Genomic DNA, 19,005 nt, shown 5'->3' on the forward strand with positions numbered 1-19,005 from the left:
ACAGGCTTTCTTTATGTGTAGAGAGGAAAGCAGGACTCACAGGCTTTCTTTATGCGTAGGAGAGGAAAGCAGGACTCACAGGCTTTCTTTATGTGTAGAGAGGAAAGCAGGACTCACAGGCTTTCTTTATGTATGGAGAGGGAAGCAAGACTCCCAGAATTTTTCTATGTGGAGGGAGAAAGCAGGACTCACAGGTTCTGTCTTTGTGTGGGAGTGAAAAGCAGGACATCTATGCTTTCTCTATGTGGAGGGACGGAAGCTGGACTCTCAGGCTTTCTCTCAGCAGTTAAACAGATTTTTTAATGAAACACTTGTATCATGGAAAATATTAAATCCCTGAACTTAGAGCCGCCCTTTCTATCCTAGGTTGCATAGAAACTTGACATACTCCCTTTAAGGTTTTTTTTGTTCAGAGTAGTTCTTTTGTATTGCTCACCTGAGGATTATCCATGTACCAGATGAGATGATTGGCCTGTGTATCCAGGATAAAATATCTTCGGAGAAATCTCCCACTTTCTGCATCTTCAATGTCCAGAAACCCACAGGTTCTGTTCTTTCGATCCACATAAGGCATTCCTAATGCATGCATACATCACCCTGCAGCAAGAAAAACAATACATTTCATCAGTGAGGATGACCTTACATTTATTAATAATACATAGATAGTCTGATAAGGTCCAACAATGGAGGTTTTTAATCAGATCTCTGGTAATTAAGGCTTTTACAGTGTTCAAAGTAGATTGGTCACCGCAGTCCCAGTGTCAGTACAACCAACTTCCATAGTTCCGACCTTTCATTTGCCCAGTATGGATATTCTACAATGCCTATATTTCCATATATTTCCTATGTTCCAATACACACAAAGGAAATAAACATGTGTATAACAAAACATGTGTAATTGCAGTAATTTTGTTGGAAAAATACTTCATTTTATAGATACAAATTCTAGGGTGTCAACAATTTCGGCCATGACTGAATAATCAGCTATGAACTGAGCTCAGTACCTTTAATGCACATGGATGAATGATCACTGGTCTGGGTTTATCATTATTATTTATTTTCCTCATCCAAAACTGTATTAATAAATAAATAGTACAGTCCTTTTGTGTGTTATATGAGAACTAAAGATGAGCAAATCTGTGAATATTGATGGTTGAATGGGCAAATAACCTAATAGGAGGCTGCAATACTTTAATAGAAACCGCTATTTCAACATAGAAGTCTCCATCTGTGAAAATCTACATATTGCCGAAACACTAGTAAAGATAATCCTAAACCAGATGAAATGAGCTATCAAATTACTGAACTCAGTACCTGTAACACACATGGATGAATGGTGCCTAAGTAGTGCTTTATCATTATTTATCGTACTCAATAAAAATGAAATAAAGAATGCTTCATAATAGAAAATGCACCCATTGCTAAAACACCAGTAAAGCTAATCCTAAAATTAGAAATAATGAGCTATCGATAACTGTGCTCAGTACCTTTAATACACATGGATGAATAGTGCCGGGGCTGGGGCTTTATCATTATTCATTTTGCTTAATCCAAAACTGCCCTATAGAAGGCTTGGTAATGGAAAATGTACCCATCGCTGACAGAGTAAAATAAAATATAATGAAATATCAATAAATGAGCTCAGTACTTTTGATACACATGGATGAATGGTTCCTAGCCTTGGGCTATATCATTATTTATATAGTTCATACAAAAGTGTCCTATAGAAGGCTCTGTAATGGAATAAATACCAGTTCTCGAAGGACCAGCAAGGTCAGTTTCCAGATGCTTTCAACCTAATGATAACTCATAAACAAATCATGAAAATTACCAATTAATAAAAATAAAAGGTAAAATCTTATATAGGGAGGACACAGAAAAAAAATCTGTAAAAAGGCCCCCATATACATGAGCCATTTATATTACGGGTGTCCTCTCATGCAGCAGACAAGCTTTATAATAGCCAATCAGGAACGTATCTTCTAATGGACTTAAAAGGGTTGTACAACTTTTGGGTACTGTTTTACCTAAGTGCATGTATTTTGGGGCCTAAATTATTTTTTGCAGTTGGGTTTCATGGGCTTTTGCAAGCGCTTTTTTTCTTTTTTCATGCACAATCAATTTTGATGTGGTATGTGGTTGTAAGGAGATGGACATACGGCCCATGTTCCCCTTTGAAGACACGCGTACTCTTGTAATGTTTAACGTGCATCATGACATGTTATTAGTGACGGTGTTGTAGTTTGACCGACAGTAGGGAGAGTTAGAGTTAATGTTTGTGACTAGCCCACAGTGAGAGGGGTCAAAGTGAAGGGACAGAGATAGTTTCCTGTCAGATCATCAGATAGGGCCCAGTCTGCAGTGGAAACAGACCTAAGGTTGGAGATTGGAGACCACTGACCTACCGACACGTGGCCACTGGTTAGTTACTTCATATAACTATTTCTTGATCTGATACTACTCTGTCAGGTGGTCACTAGACCCTTAGGATATGTTCAAACAGACTTTTGCTAGACTCGGCAAAATCCTAAAAACATCTCAAGAGGAATCCACTTCAGGAATCATATTTGTTTTTTAAAGAGGTTCTTGTAGCATTTTTTTGTCCACACTTTTTTTTGCAGCCCTTATGACATGACGGGTCAAATTTGGAGAGGATTCTGTGGAATCCGCCTTTTTTTTTCAAGGTTTCCAAAACTGTATATCATCGCAATCCCAACGACTGTGTTCCTTTCCAAAAACCCTACATATAATGTCATATGTGTGACATATGTGTGGTACACGTGACCATACGGGTATATATTATATACCGCAGAGAAGCCTTGATTTTGTCCAGATTGATAATCTAGTCTTTTGATGTGTATCTCATGATCTCATGAAGATCCCATCGTGACCTACCTTTAACACTTGGCTTGGTTGTGCTTAGATTTTGCCATTTTTTGGGCAGCGGATCCCATCTGGCGGCCCCTCCGCTGAGCTTCTTAGATTGTATTACTTGCGTCTTCCAAGCCGTTCGGATAACATAAGGCAGAAGATCTGGAATTTCAGCTTTATCTAAGTCCAGAATCCTTCTTGTGAAGCCCAGAGTGTCTATAGGGCGGCTTGGAAAGTTTTCAGCCTCCTGCCAAAATTTTGCTAGAGCAAGTGACGAGTCAAGTCCTCAGAGACCTGCTCCTCAGAATCATCTCTGTGCCACTTCCCCTCCTTGTGTGTTTGTTTGTCTCCTTCCTAATCACTGAGTCTTCCCCTGACAATCAGTGTGACAGGCACGCCTCACGCTGCACACCCCTCCACACACAAAAGACACACTCACAAGTGTGGGCCGGGTTATGGTGAAGTGAAGCAGGAAGCTGGAGGAGCAGACAAATGCCCACAACACATTAACACTCTGTGGATCACGCCACTCGATATCACCTCACAAATTTCTGAGACTTTTGGGATTTCCAAAAAGTTTTTCTTTTAACGGTCAATTGTAATCTGGGGAAACGTGCAGAAAAACACCAGTTTACAAAGTCTACACACAAACTATCAGGATAATGCATCAATCACACCACCGTATTTTCGGTCCGAGTGCCGTCCGTGGAAAAAAGTGACCTCACACCGATGATGTACCGTAATTCAATAGTGCGGTTCAGATGACTGAATGTCCCATATGGATCAACCTCTTTGCATCCACATTTTACAGGAATTATTAACTGTATTTGTTCTTGTAAATGATAATGGATGATAATACAAAGGAGAAATTGTCCATTTTTTCTGGATGAAAATCAGACATTTTTATTTTACGCTTGTGCGTGAATGCAGCCTAAGGGCTCATTCAGATGTCAGAATTCTCATGAGGAAAACTATCTGTATTTTTCACTGATAGCACTCGTACTTATTAGGCCACGTTCACACGTTCAGTATTTGGTCAGTATTTTACCTCAGTATTTGTAAGCCAAAACCAGGAGTGAAACAATCAGAGGAAAAGTATAATAGAACTACGTCACTACTTCTGTATTTGTCACCCACTCCTAGTTATGGCTTGCAAATACTCATAGTGTGAACGTGGCCTTAATTGAGATTTGCACATATGATCAAACTAACCAGATATAATTCCAACAAACCCTCAGCCAGGGCCAACATTAGGGGCAGGCAAACCACACGCCCCCAGAGTCCCTCAGCCAGTGGCCACTATGGGGCCTGTGAGTCAGGGGGGCCCGTTGCCAGCAAGGGCTCCAGCCCCCTCCATTGTATCAGCATCCTAGATGTTGAAATAGTTGAAAGCAATGATGGAGGAGAGAGCATCAAATTACACTCCCTCTATCATCATTCCCCCTCTGCGTCTGACACAGCGAGTACGGTGACTTCACTTCAGCCCCTGTATGTACTATATAGGGGTTGCATTATTCTGTATGGAGGACTATGGGGGTGCATTATACTGTATGGAGGACTATAGGAGCATTATACTATATTGGGGACTATGGGCTGTGCATTATACTGTATAGAGGACTATCGGGAGTGCACTATACTGTATGGAGGACTATGGGAGCATTATACTATATTGAGGACTATGGGCTGTGCATTATACTGTATAGAGGACTATCGGGAGTGCACTATACTGTATGGAGGACTATGGGGGAGCGTATTATAATATATGGAGGACTATGGGGACCATATAATAATATATGGATGACTATGGTGAATGCATTATACTATATGTATGACTATGAGGAGTGTATTATACTATATGGAGAACTATGGTGAGTGCATTATACTATATGGAGGACAATGGGAGCATATTAAACTAAATGGAGGACTATGAGGAGTCCATTATACTATATGGAGGACTATGGGGAGTGCATTATACTATATGGAGGATGATGGGAGTGTATTAAGCTATATGGAGGATGATGGGAGCATATTAAACTATATGGAGGACTATGGGGAGTCCATTATACTATATGGAGCACTATGGGGAGTGCATTATCTTGGTATTGCAGATCCCCCAGTCCTCTAATAACCTTGGTCGCTCTTCTCTGCACCCGCTCCAGTTCAGCTATGTCTTTCTTATACACCGGAGACCAGAACTGTGCACAGTATTCTAAGTGAGGTCGCACTAGTGACTTGTATAGAGGTAAAATTATGTTCTCCTCATGAGCATCTATGCCTCTTTTAATGCATCCCATTATTTTATTTGCCTTTGTAGCAGCTGCCTGACACTGGCCACTGAATATGAGTTTGTCATCCACCCATACACCCAGGTCTTTTTCATTGACGGTTTTGCCCAGAGTTTTAGAATTAAGCACATAGTTATACATCTTATTACTTCTACCCTAGTGCATGACCTTACATTTATCCCCATTAAAGCTCATTTGCCATTTATCAGCCCAAGCTTCTAGTTTACATAAATCATCCTGTAATATAAAATTGTCCTCCTCTGTATTGATTACCCTGCAGAGTTTAGTGTCATCTGCAAATATTGAAATTCTACTCTGAATGCCCCCTACAAGGTTATTAATAAATATGTTAAAAAGAAGAGGGCACAATACTGACCCCTGTGGTACCCCACTACTAACCGCGACCCAGTCCGAGTGTGCTCCATTAATAACCACCCTTTGTTTCCTATCCCTGAGCCAGCTCTCAACCCACTTGCACATATTTTCACCTATCCCCATTATTCTCATTTTATGTATCAACCTTTTGTGTGGCACCGTATCAAAAGCTTTTGAAAAGTCCATATACACTACATCTACTGGGTTCCCTTGGTCCAGTCCGGAACTTAGCTCTTCATAGAAGCTGATCAAATTAGTCTGACATGATCGGTCCCTAGTAAGCCCGTGCTGATACTGGGTCATGAGGTTATTCCTCTTCAGATACTCCAGTATAGCATCCCTTAGAATGCCCTCCAGGATTTTACCCACAGTAGAGGTTAAGCTTACTGGCCTATAATTACCGAGTTCAGTTTTTGTCCCCTTTTTGAATATTGGCACCACATTTGCTATACGCCAGTCCTGTGGTACAGACCCTGTTATTATGGACTCTTTAAAGATTAAAAATAATGGTCTATCAATGACTGTAATTAATTCCTGCAGTACTCGGGGGTGTATCTCATCCGGCCCTGGAGATTTGTCAATTTTTGTGATTTTTAGACGCCGCCGTACTTCCTGCTGGGTTAAGCAGGTAACATTTAATTGGGAATTTTTAGCACTAGTCATATTGGCTGCCATGGGATTTTCTTTTGTAAATACTGATATATACTATATGGAGGACAACGGGAGCGTATTAAACTATATGGACGACTATGGGGAGTCCATTATAATATATGGAGAACTATGGGGAGTGCATTATACTATATGGAGGACAATGTGGAGTGTATTATACTATATGGAGGACTATGGGGAGTGCATTTTATTGTATGACGGACTATGGGGAGTGCATTATACTATATGGAAAACTATGGGGAATGTATTATACTATATGGAGGACTATGGGGTGTATTATACTATATGGAGGACTATGGGGTACATTATACTCAGCAAACAAAATGCTGCATACTCATCAAGTGATTGAATTGTTTATGCCGGAACAAAAATTGTTCTCGGCAGCACATCGCCCGGTGCTGATATGCTGCTGATAACATAATACTGTATGCGGACAGATTGATCTATTAGTGATTGTTCTGTGCCCATCATTCTTCCTCAGCTGGTGTAAAGAGGCAGCAGAATGACTTCAATATTGTCGATCACGCTTATTTAACGGGCTCAACTCTGTGCATGTAAATGCAACCAAAATGTTTCTTTGTGTGATGGTGCAATATGTGAGCATTTGGGGCCCCATTTTAAAGTTTTGCACAGGGCCCCACTTTGTCTAAAACAGACCCTGTCCTCAGCTGTGAAACGTATGAGTCCTGTACCTGTTTTAGCACCTAGACGTGAACAAGAATGTTATAATTCATTGATAGCAAGCAGAGATCTTGTGAAAATTAAAACACAATTTTTCTTTCTTTTAGCTAAAATACCATTTTAACACCTCAATTTATCACATGTGTTTTTTTAATTGACTGATTTTTTTTTCTTGTGGCAATTGTTGCCATTTTTTGCACCAACTACTTAAATTAAAGATGTTTGAATTTTTTTCCTTTTATCTTTTTCACAGTTCTTTTGAGAGCGAAGATCTTTAATATGTTGCAGGTTTGTCTTCAGCTATGCAAAAGTAAAATTAGAGACATTTTTTTCTCCACTAGGGAACTGGAATTCATTTGTACCAAAATTTTGTGATATTTTGAAAAGACAACATCAAGTAAAGTTAATTAAAAAAGGAGCAAACAGTAATGTCAGTGTTAGAACCATTATTACTCCAGAAAAAAAGGTGCAAAACCAATGATGAATTGGGTCCTAAATGTGACCGACTGTAAGGCCACGTCCACACGTTCAGTATTTGTAAGCCAAAATGAGGAGTGGGTGATAAATCCAGAAGTGGTGACGTGTTTCTATTATACTTTTCCTCTGATTATTCCGTTCGGTTTTGGCTTACAAATACTGCGGTAAAGTACTCACCAAATACTGAACGTGTGAGCGTGGCATAAAGAAATGGGTGACCAAATGCAATAGGGGTCGACTTATCTGCATTATAATAGGAAAATTGTTTCTTTAAAGGGGTTGTCTGTCCTCTGGGTACAAATCTACAGTAACTCTATGTGACTGCAGACTTGTGAGTTCTCACAGCGGGCGATGTCAGTGCGGAGTGCGGGTAATCATATGACCGCAAGTATGGGATTTGCATAGTTGCAGTCATATTCCGACTAGACGTGTCCGGCTTCTGTCAATTCACTTGTATTGAGTGAGGCTGCACAAGTCTAGTAGGAACGTGACCGCATGAATGCAAATCAGCACATCACAGACTTTTTGCCACGCACCTGCCTACTCCCGGCGTTGGTACTGGAGAATTTTGACAGTGTGTACTGTGAGGATTCCCAAGTCTGAAGTCACATAGAGTGATGTAGAGCTCTTGGCATTAGGTAGGCACTGTGCTCTTTACCCTCTGCCACCTGCTTTTTCCAGGGAGCCCAAAATTTGGCCATTATTCTTTATGCTACCAACCATAACACAACCACTTTAATAAAGCTGATTACCCATGCATACCCATGTCGCTTATTTTTTTGTAGCAGTGGCACATTAAGGTTCCTTTTTAGGGGAAATTTTTATGGCCTTCAACTACACATCTCCATGGACCCATCATCATCCTTGGTATTGTTGCACAGTCTACAGGACTTGATTAAAAGTCCTTTTATATAGGAAGATCGGTTGTCAATAAAATCATGCTGTCTCTATACAATTTGTGGATTTTTGGAGAGATGCGCTGCCAAAAACAGTGATATTTGATTTGATGTAACCAGCCGATTGTGTATTTGGGCTTTTGTCAGCTGGTCGCCGCCCGTTGGCAAGAACACATTTTCCTACGAATGCCCAATCGACTGATCTCAGTCATGTAGGCTCATCACAGTCTCTTAGATTACCAAAGTGTAAAAAAAAAAGAAGATAGATACTTGACTAATACATTCAGGGGTCGGCCCAAGCCTCGGAGAAATGGGAAAAACAAAACACTTTTTGTTGGATTCATGTTTTGTCCTGATCAGCTCTCTTAATTCCTCCGTGTCTCCCACACATGGGTGTGCTGCTGTTTTCTGGAGGAGGTTGTGGAGAACAAGGGCGTGCACGCTGATCTACACATGGGTCGTATTGCTCGATTACTGTCAGATTTGCAGTATGGAATGTGAAATGTGGAATGAATGTTGAGGTCGTACATCCAAGCAGAAAAAAAAATAAAATAAGAATAGAATCAATTGTTTGTCCAAGTACCATACAAAACCCATATCTGAGCCTATCTGGGCAACACTAGGCTATGTTCACGATGAGTATTTTAAGGAAGATTTTTTTTTAGCAGATCAGCTTCAAAATCCTCTCTAACTCCTTAACGCTCCATAATATACCATTATTACTCAGGAGCTGAGCTCGCTCCATACAGAGCAGATACTGGCAATGATGTGAAGATGGAATTCCACTGCTCTGACAGTCCGTGGTGGTTAAATGGATGAAATTGTATTTATATATGTTTTTCATTGTTATGCATTTTATTTGTATCCTTCTTTGGCTGCAGTTCCTGTTTAGTTGGTTATCATCACAGGGTTCCATAGCTCCCAACTGTAACAGATTCAGCGGGACTGTCCCGTTTCAAGGGCTCAGACCCACTGTCCTGCCACGTCATTTATTTGTCCCACCTTTTATACTCACAAGTGATTAGCGAGCATGCTTGGGTAAAAATAACCAAATGACTTCAGCTTGCTCGAATAATATGTTCGAGTCTCCGCGCCTGCATGTCTTGCAGGTGTTCAACAGCCACAACCAATGATGCCACCAGGAATTTCAGGGCCCTTGAAACTCTGCCCAGGCTCCACTCCAGCTCTGCCTCCAATGTTATGACCCCAATGGCGAGGGTCTCAGAGAAACAAGTAAGTCTGCGACGTACAAAAATCCAGCTCATAGGGCAGTGGTAACTGGGTTGACCATATATCTACTCCTAACGCCAACACTAGCAGTAGCCGGGGAACATGCCTACGTTGGTCGCTAGATGTCTCGCGCCAGCCGGAGGACTAACTACCCCTAGAAGAGGAAAACAAAGACCTCTCTTGCCTCCAGAGAATAGACCCCAAAAGAAGGATAGTAGCCCCCCACAAATAATAACGGTGAGGAAAGAGGAAATGACAAACACAGAGATGAACTAGATTTTAGCAAAGAGAGGCCCACTTACTAATAGCAGAATGTAGTAAGATAACTTATATGGTCAACAAAAACCCTATCAAAATCCACGCTGGAGATTCAAGAACCCCCGAACCGTCTAACGGCCCGGGGGGAGAACACCACCCACCCTAGAGCTTCCAGCAAGGTCAGGAAACAGATTATATACAAGCTGGACAAAAATGCAAACAAAAACAAATAGCAAAAAGCAAGAAAGCAGACTTAGCTTAATCAAGCAGGAACCAGGATCAGTAGACAAGAGCACTACAGATTAGCTCTGATATCAACGTTGCCAGGCATTGAACTGAAGGTCCAGGGAGCTTATATAGCAACACCCCTGACCTAACGACCCAGGTGAGCATACAAGGGATGAATCACATACCCAGAGTCAAATCACTAGTAGCCACTAGAGGGAGCCAAAAGGTAAATTCACAACAGTACCCCCCCCCCTTAGTGAGGGGTCACCGAACCCTCACCAAGACCACCAGGGCGATCAGGATGAGCGGCGTGAAAGGCACGAACTAAATCGGCCGCATGCACATCAGAGGCGACCACCCAGGAATTATCCTCCTGACCATAGCCCTTCCACTTGACCAGGTACTGAAGCCTCCGCCTGGAGAGACGAGAATCTAAGATCTTCTCCACCACGTACTCCAACTCGCCCTCAACCAACACCGGAGCAGGAGGCTCAGCAGAAGGAACCACAGGCACAACGTACCGCCGCAACAAGGACCTATGAAATACGTTGTGGATGGCAAACGACACCGGAAGATCCAGGCGAAAGGATACAGGATTAATGATTTCCAATATCTTGTAAGGACCAATGAAGCGAGGCTTAAATTTGGGAGAGGAGACCTTCATAGGAACAAATCGAGAAGACAGCCATACCAAATCCCCAACGCGAAGTCGGGGACCCACACCGCGGCGGCGGTTGGCAAAACGCTGAGCCTTCTCCTGTGACAACTTCAAGTTGTCCACCACATGCCCCCAGATCCGCTGCAACCTATCCACCACGGAATCCACCCCAGGACAGTCAGAAGGTTCCACATGTCCCGAGGAAAAACGAGGATGGAAACCAGAGTTGCAGAAAAATGGCGAAACCAAGGTGGCTGAACTAGCCCGATTATTAAGGGCAAATTCAGCCAACGGCAAGAAGGTCACCCAATCATCCTGATCAGAAGAGACAAAACACCTCAAATAAGCCTCCAGAGTCTGATTAGTTCGCTCCGTTTGTCCGTTAGTCTGGGGATGGAAAGCGGATGAAAACAACAACTCAATGCCCATCCTACCACAAAAGGATCGCCAGAACCTGGAAACAAACTGGGATCCTCTGTCCGACACAATATTCTCAGGAATGCCGTGCAAACGAACCACGTTCTGGAAGAACACAGGAACCAGATCAGAAGAAGAGGGCAGCTTAGGCAAAGGAACCAAATGGACCATCTTGGAGAAACGATCACATATCACCCAGATGACAGACATGCCCTGAGACACCGGAAGATCAGAAATGAAATCCATAGAGATGTGTGTCCAAGGTCTCTTCGGGACAGGCAAGGGCAAGAGCAACCCGCTGGCACGAGAGCAGCAAGGCTTAGCTCGAGCACAAGTACCACAGGACTGTACAAATGACCGCACATCCCTTGACAAGGAAGGCCACCAAAAGGACCTGGCCACCAGATCTCTGGTGCCAAAAATTCCCGGGTACCCTGCCAACACCGAGGAATGAACCTCGGAAATGACTCTGCTGGTCCATCTAGCAGGCACAAACAATCTGTCAGGTGGACAAGAGTCAGGCCTACCAGCCTGAAATCTCTGCAACACACGTCGCAGATCTGGAGAAATAGCAGACACGATAACTCCTTCCTTAAGAATACCCACAGGTTCAGCGACTCCAGGAGCATCAGGCACAAAGCTCCTAGACAGAGCGTCGGCCTTCACATTCTTAGACCCTGGTAAATACGAGACCACAAAGTCAAAACGGGAGAAAAACAATGACCAGCGGGCCTGTCTAGGATTCAGGCGTTTAGCAGACTCGAGATACATCAGATTTTTGTGATCAGTCAAGACCACCACACGATGCTTAGCACCCTCGAGCCAATGACGCCACTCCTCAAATGCCCACTTCATGGCCAACAACTCCCGATTGCCCACATCATAATTTCGCTCTGCCGGCGAAAACTTCCTAGAGAAAAAGGCACAAGGTCTCATAGTAGAGCAACCAGGGCCTCTCTGTGACAAAACGGCCCCTGCCCCAATCTCCGAAGCATCCACCTCAACCTGAAAAGGAAGTGAGATGTCAGGCTGGCACAAAACAGGCGCCGAAGTAAACCGGCGTTTTAACTCCTGGAAAGCCTCCACGGCAGCAGGAGCCCAGTTAGCTACATCAGAGCCTTTCTTGGTCATATCCGTCAGCGGTTTAACAACGCTAGAGAAATTTGCGATAAAACGACGGTAGAAGTTAGCAAAACCCAAGAACTTCTGAAGACTCTTAACTGACGAGGGTTGAGTCCAATCATGAATAGCTCGGACCTTGACTGGATCCATCTCCACAGCAGAAGGGGAAAAAATGAACCCCAAAAAGGGAACCTTCTGTACACCAAAGAGACACTTTGAGCCTTTTACAAACAAAGAATTTTCACGCAGAATCTCAAAAACCATCCTGACCTGCTCCACATGCGAGTCCCAATCATCAGAAAAAAACAGAATATCATCCAGATAAACAATCAAAAATTTATCCAGATACTTCCGGAAAATGTCATGCATGAAGGACTGAAAAACTGAAGGTGCATTAGAGAGACCGAATGGCATCACCAAGTACTCAAAATGACCTTCGGGCGTATTGAATGCGGTTTTCCATTCATCGCCCTGCCTAATGCGCACAAGGTTGTACGCACCACGAAGGTCTATCTTGGTGAACCACTTGGCACCTTTAATCCGGGCAAACAAATCTGACAACAGCGGCAAAGGATACTGAAATTTGACAGTGATCTTATTTAAAAGCCGATAGTCAATACAAGGCCTCAAAGATCCGTCCTTTTTGGCCACAAAAAAGAATCCCGCACCGAGGGGAAGAAGAAGGACGGATATGCCCCTTCTCAAGAGACTCCTTCATATATGAACGCATCGCGGTATGTTCAGGTACCGACAGATTAAACAGTCTCCCCTTAGGAAACTTACTGCCAGGAATCAACTCTATTGCACAGTCACATTCCCTATGAGGAGGCAGTGCACTGGACTTAGACTCGCTGAAGACATCCTGATAATCAGACAAATACGCCGGAACTTCCGAAGGCGTAGAAGAAGCAATAGACAAGGGCAGGGAATCTCCATGAATTCCATGGCAGCCCCAACTTGACACTGACATAGCCTTCCAGTCCAAGACTGGATTATGGGTCTGTAACCATGGCAAACCCAAAACAACCAAATCATGCATTTTATGCAGAACAAGAAAACGTATTACCTCCCGATGTTCGGGAGTCATGCACATGGTAACCTGTGTCCAAAACTGCGGTTTATTTTTTGCCAATGGCGTAGAATCAATACCCCTAAGAGGGATAGGATTTTCCAATGGCTCAATAACAAATCCGCAGCGCTTGGCAAATGACAGATCCATAAGGCTCAGGGCAGCACCCGAGTCCACAAACGCCATGACAGGATACGATGACAGTGAGCAAATCAAAGTTACAGATAGAATAAATTTAGGTTGCAAATTACCAATGGCGACCGGACTAACAACCTTAGCTATACGCTTAGAGCATGCTGAGATAACATGTGTGGAATCACCACAGTAGTAACACAAGCCATTCTGGCGTCTATGAATTTTCCGCTCATTTCTAGTCAGGATTCTATCACATTGCATTAAATCAGGTGTCTGTTCAGACAACACCATGAGGGAATTAGCGGTTTTGCGCTCCCGCAACCGCCGGTCGATTTGAATAGCCAGGGCCATAGAATCATTCAGACCTGTGGGAATGGGAAAACCCACCATCACATTCTTAATGGCTTCAGAAAGGCCATTTCTAAAATTAGCAGCCAATGCACACTCGTTCCACTGGGTCAGCACGGACCATTTCCGAAATTTTTGGCAATACACTTCAGCCTCGTCCTGGCCCTGAGACATAGCCAGCAAGGCCTTTTCTGCCTGAATCTCAAGATTGGGTTCCTCATAAAGCAAACCGAGCGCCAGAAAAAACGCATCAATGTCAGCCAATGCCGGATCTCCTGGCGCCAGCGAGAAGGCCCAATCCTGAGGGTTGCCCCGTAAAAAAGAAATAACAATTTTTACTTGCTGAGCGGAGTCTCCAGATGAACAGGGTTTCAGGGACAAAAACAATTTACAATTATTCCTGAAATTTCTAAATTTAAATCGGTCTCCGGAAAACGGTTCAGGAATTGGTATCTTAGGTTCTGACATAGGACTTCTGATAACATAATCTTGTATGCCCTGCACACGAGCAGCAAGCTGGTCCACACTTGTAATCAAGGTCTGGACATTCATGTCTGCAGCAATCACAAGCCACTCAGAGGTAAAGGGGAAAAGAAAAAAAAATGAGAGAGAGAAAAAAAACCTCAGAACTTTCTTTCTTATAATCCCGCTTCTGCAATGCATTTAACATTTAATACTGGCCTGGCAAACTGTTATGACCCCAATGGCGAGGGTCTCAGAGAAACAAGTAAGTCTGCGACGTACAAAAATCCAGCTCATAGGGCAGTGGTAACTGGGTTGACCATATATCTACTCCTAACGCCAACACTAGCAGTAGCCGGGGAACATGCCTACGTTGGTCGCTAGATGTCTCGCGCCAGCCGGAGGACTAACTACCCCTAGAAGAGGAAAACAAAGACCTCTCTTGCCTCCAGAGAATAGACCCCAAAAGAAGGATAGTAGCCCCCCACAAATAATAACGGTGAGGAAAGAGGAAATGACAAACACAGAGATGAACTAGATTTTAGCAAAGAGAGGCCCACTTACTAATAGCAGAATGTAGTAAGATAACTTATATGGTCAACAAAAACCCTATCAAAATCCACGCTGGAGATTCAAGAACCCCCGAACCGTCTAACGGCCCGGGGGGAGAACACCAGCCACCCTAGAGCTTCCAGCAAGGTCAGGAAACAGATTATATACAAGCTGGACAAAAATGCAAACAAAAACAAATAGCAAAAAGCAAGAAAGCAGACTTAGCTTAATCAAGCAGGAACCAGGATCAGTAGACAAGAGCACTACAGATTAGCTCTGATATCAACGTTGCCAGGCATTGAACTGAAGGTCCAGGGAGCTTATATAGCAACACCCCTGACCTAACGACCCAGGTGAGCATACAAGGGATGAATGACATACCCAGAGTCAAATCACTAGTAGCCACTAGAGGGAGCCAAAAGGTAAATTCACAACACTCCAACCCTCAAACCTTCCACAGTCACACCGCCCACTCTTGGAAAAACTCCACTTCTGCACCACGTCCTCACCAATCGCACATTAACAGCTCCCATCACCATATCGCATACATAGCCAACAGCTTTTGTTTTAGCCAAAAGGTTTTTAAGCCTGCCATCATGACAAAGTAGACTCTTTTGGCCAGGCCCTACTCTACTTTAACCTGTTAAGCATTTGTTAAAATATCCAATACTCTTTAGGTATATTTTTATTTATTTTCCAATTTTTAAAATGACCAATAATACCATATACATGGGACAGATACTGCCACACCATGACCAGACCACATATTACCACCATATAGTGACTGAATAATATCACACACAAGGAACAAATACCACCACTGTTGGTGTACAGGCACTACAGTGATCACTGTGACATTACACACAGGAGTGCTGTATATAGTGTCAGTGTACAGGTAATAGTGATCACTAGTGACATTACACACAGGGCCTCTGTATATAGTGTCAGTGTACAGGTAATACAGTGATCACCATGACATTACACACAGGAGCTCTGTATATAGTGTACAGGTAATACAGTGATCACCAGTGACAGTATACACACGGTATCCTGTATACAGTGTCAGTGTACAGATAATACAGTGATCACCAGTGACATTATACACAGGAGCTCTGTATATAGTGTCAGTGCACAGGTAATACAGTGATCACTAGTGACATTATACACCGAAGCTCTGTTTATAATGTATAGTGTACAAGTAATACAGGGATCACCAGTGACGTTATACACAGGAGCTCTGTGTACAGTGTCAGTGTACAGGGATCACCAGTGACATTATACCCAGGAGCTCAGTATATAATGTCAGTGTACAGGTAATACAGGGATCACCAGTAACATTATACACAGGAGCTCTGTATATAATATACAGTGTATAGTGTAAGTGTACAGGTAATATAGTGATCACCAGTGACAGAAGCTCTGTATATAGTGTCAGTGTACAGGTAATACAGTGATCACCAGTGACATTATACACAAGAGCTCTGTGTATAATAGTGTATAGTGTAAGTGTACAGGTAATACACTGACTCACCATTGACGTCTCTAGTTGAAGTCCTTCATCTTCGCTTTTCTTTATCGAGTGCAGACCGCCATCACTTCTTCCAGCCAGGACTCATCTCTACAGAAAATAATACAGTTATCTAGAGCACCGTTTGCAGAGCACATTATTAATTTTTTTCCCAACGTTTGCACTACACCAGATGAAGAAAAAAAGGAGACACAGTGTCGTCCTACACAGTACCAGCACCCCCCATTGAAAACAGTATACCGTATGATCCTGCCCCATCTGTGTCCCATGATCCTGCCCATCTGTGTCCCATAATACTGCCTCATGTGTCTCATCATCTCCATCCTGCCCCATGATGCAGCCCAATATGTCTTCACCCTGCCCCATGATCCTGCAGCCATACCTCCCAACTTCCGAGGAAGGGAAAGAGGGATAAAGTCAGCGGCAAATTTTAGGCCACACTCTGACCACACCCATTTCACAACTAGTCACGCCCCAACCACACCCATTTAGCACTTCTGATCACAATGTTTCATAAACAATAATTATAAACAAAAAAAAATATGGCCACACATGACGCTCCATACTGTATAATGGCCACACATGACGCTCCATACTGTATAATGGCCACACATGACGCTCCATACTGTATAATGGCCCCAAATGATGCTGCGTACAGTGTACTGGCCCCACGTGATGCTCCATATAGTATAATGGGCCAACATGATGCTGCATACTGTATAATGGCCACACATGATGCTCCATACTGTATAATGGCTCCACATGATGCTCCATACTGTATATTGGCCACACAGTGCTCCATACTGTATAATGGCCACACATGATGCCCAATACTGTATAATGGTCACACATGATGCTTCATACTGTATAATGGCCACACATGATGCTCAATACTGTATAATAGCCACACATGATGCTCAATACTGTATAATGGCCACACATGATGCTCAATACTGTATAATCGCCACACATTATGCCGAGTACAGTATAATGGTCACACATGATGCTGCATACAGTATAATGGCCACACAGTGCTCCATACTGTATAATGGCCACACAGTGCTCCATACTGTATAATGACCACATATGATTCTGCTTACAGTATAATGGCCACACATGATGCTCCATACTGTATAAGCGACCTGCTGCAGCTTGCAGTGTGCACATAGATGGACCTGCTGCAGCTTGCAGTGTGTATATAGACGGACCTGCTGCAGGTTTTTGGAGGAGATGTGTCCCTGTTCTGGGGGTCTGTGATGCTCTGGGGGGTCTGTGATGCTCTGGGGGTCTGTGATGCTCTGGGGGGGTCTGTGATGCACTGGGGGTCTGTGATGCTCTGGGGGTCTGTGAGGCTCTGGGGGGTCTGTGATGCTCTGGGGGTCTGTGATGCTCTGGGGGGTCTGTGATGCTCTGGGGGGTCTGTGATGCTCTGGCGGGCTGGGAGGCTCTGGGGGGTCTGTGATGCTCTTGGGGTCTGTGATGCTCTGGGGGTCTGTGATGCTCTGGGGGTCTGTGATGCCCTGGGGGGTCTGTGATGCTCTGGGAGGCTCTGGGGGGTCTGTGATGCTCTTGGGGTCTGTGATGCTCTGGGGGTCTGTGATGCTCTGAGGGTCTGTGATGCTTTGAGGGTCTGTGATGCTCTGGGGGTCTGTGATGCCCTGGGGGGGGTCTGTGATGCCCTGGGGGGGTCTGTGATGCTCTGGGGGTCTGTAAGGCTCTGGGGGGTATGTGGTCCTCTGGGGGTCTGTGATGCTCTGGGGGTCTGTGATGCCCGGGTTGTAGCCCCAGGCTGCTGGCTGATGTCGATGAGCATGGCAGATAAGAAGTGCCGCTTATTGCTAGATATATTGGTAATTGGAGACAGTAGGTCTGCTGCAGCACCAGGGTAATTACGGTAATGCAGGAGCAGAGGCAGCAGAGTGTGTGAGCCCAGGCACACTGGCACACGGACACTGCCATCTGAGCAGTAAAGTTCCTGGTGTGCTCTCGGCCAGGGAGTGGTGAGCTGTCAGCTGTGATGGAGCGCAGAGAGTGCACTTAACTTTCCAGCAGCAGCAGCAGCGTGTGCTGAGTGCAGGAGCCTCCCCTCTCGCCTCCCTTGTAACTTACCCTCCTCATCCTCCCTCCGTTCTCTACCATCGAGGAAATAAGTCAGGGAGGAAGCGGAGATAGGGAGACTGGAGTGGAGATCTCTTCCCAAAGTGTCTCTGATGGCGGCTGATCAGACCTGGCTGCGAGAGTAGCTGTGCTCAGCCTCTGCACGGTCACTGCCTGGAGTTTATTCTTCGCTGCTTCCATCCCATCCCTGCCTAATACAAGGGGGCGTGTCGGCTGCTTCTGCTGTGTGCGGGAGAAGCAGAGTCCCGTGCAGGACTGCGGGGCACAGCCTCAGAATCGGGACAGTCCTGCAGTATGAGGGACGGTTGGGAGCTATGCCTGCAGCATATGTCTCCATCCTTCCCCATGATCTTGTACCATTTGTTTCCATCCCGCCTCATGTTCCTGCCCCATCTGTCTCTATTCTGCACCATGTGTCTCCATCCTGCCCCATGATCCTGCCCCATCTTGCCCCATGACCCTGTACCATGTGTCTTCATCCTGCCAGATGATCCTGCACCATGTGTCTCCATCCTGTCCCATGTTCCTGCCCCATCTGTCTCCATCCTGCCCCATGATCTTGCACCATAAGTCTTTATCCTGCCCCATGACCCTTCAGCATGTGTCTCCATCCTGTCCCATGTTCC

General features: G+C 44.3%; 1 protein-coding gene across 2 annotated transcripts in view; it reads right to left on the minus strand.

Annotated features, from left to right (window-relative positions):
* The window catches only part of PLEKHA2 (pleckstrin homology domain containing A2), a 105,616-nt gene extending 89,296 nt beyond the window's left edge, over nucleotides 1-16,320 (minus strand). The window contains exons 1-2 of one of the 2 annotated variants that reach the window (XM_077262265.1): nucleotides 16,265-16,320; nucleotides 437-597 (exon numbers count right to left, since the gene is read on the minus strand). In XM_077262265.1, the coding sequence (XP_077118380.1) occupies nucleotides 437-589 (153 nt within the window). In that variant the 5' untranslated portion in view covers nucleotides 590-597; nucleotides 16,265-16,320. Of the gene's footprint in view, nucleotides 1-436; nucleotides 598-2,895; nucleotides 3,303-16,264 lie in introns of those variants that run through there. The other variant, XM_077262267.1, reaches the window with a different exon arrangement.
* Between the last annotated feature and the right edge of the window lie 2,685 nt (nucleotides 16,321-19,005).

The sequence above is a fragment of the Ranitomeya variabilis genome, chromosome 5 (assembly GCF_051348905.1).
Source record: "Ranitomeya variabilis isolate aRanVar5 chromosome 5, aRanVar5.hap1, whole genome shotgun sequence".
Classification (NCBI taxonomy): domain Eukaryota; kingdom Metazoa; phylum Chordata; class Amphibia; order Anura; family Dendrobatidae; genus Ranitomeya; species Ranitomeya variabilis.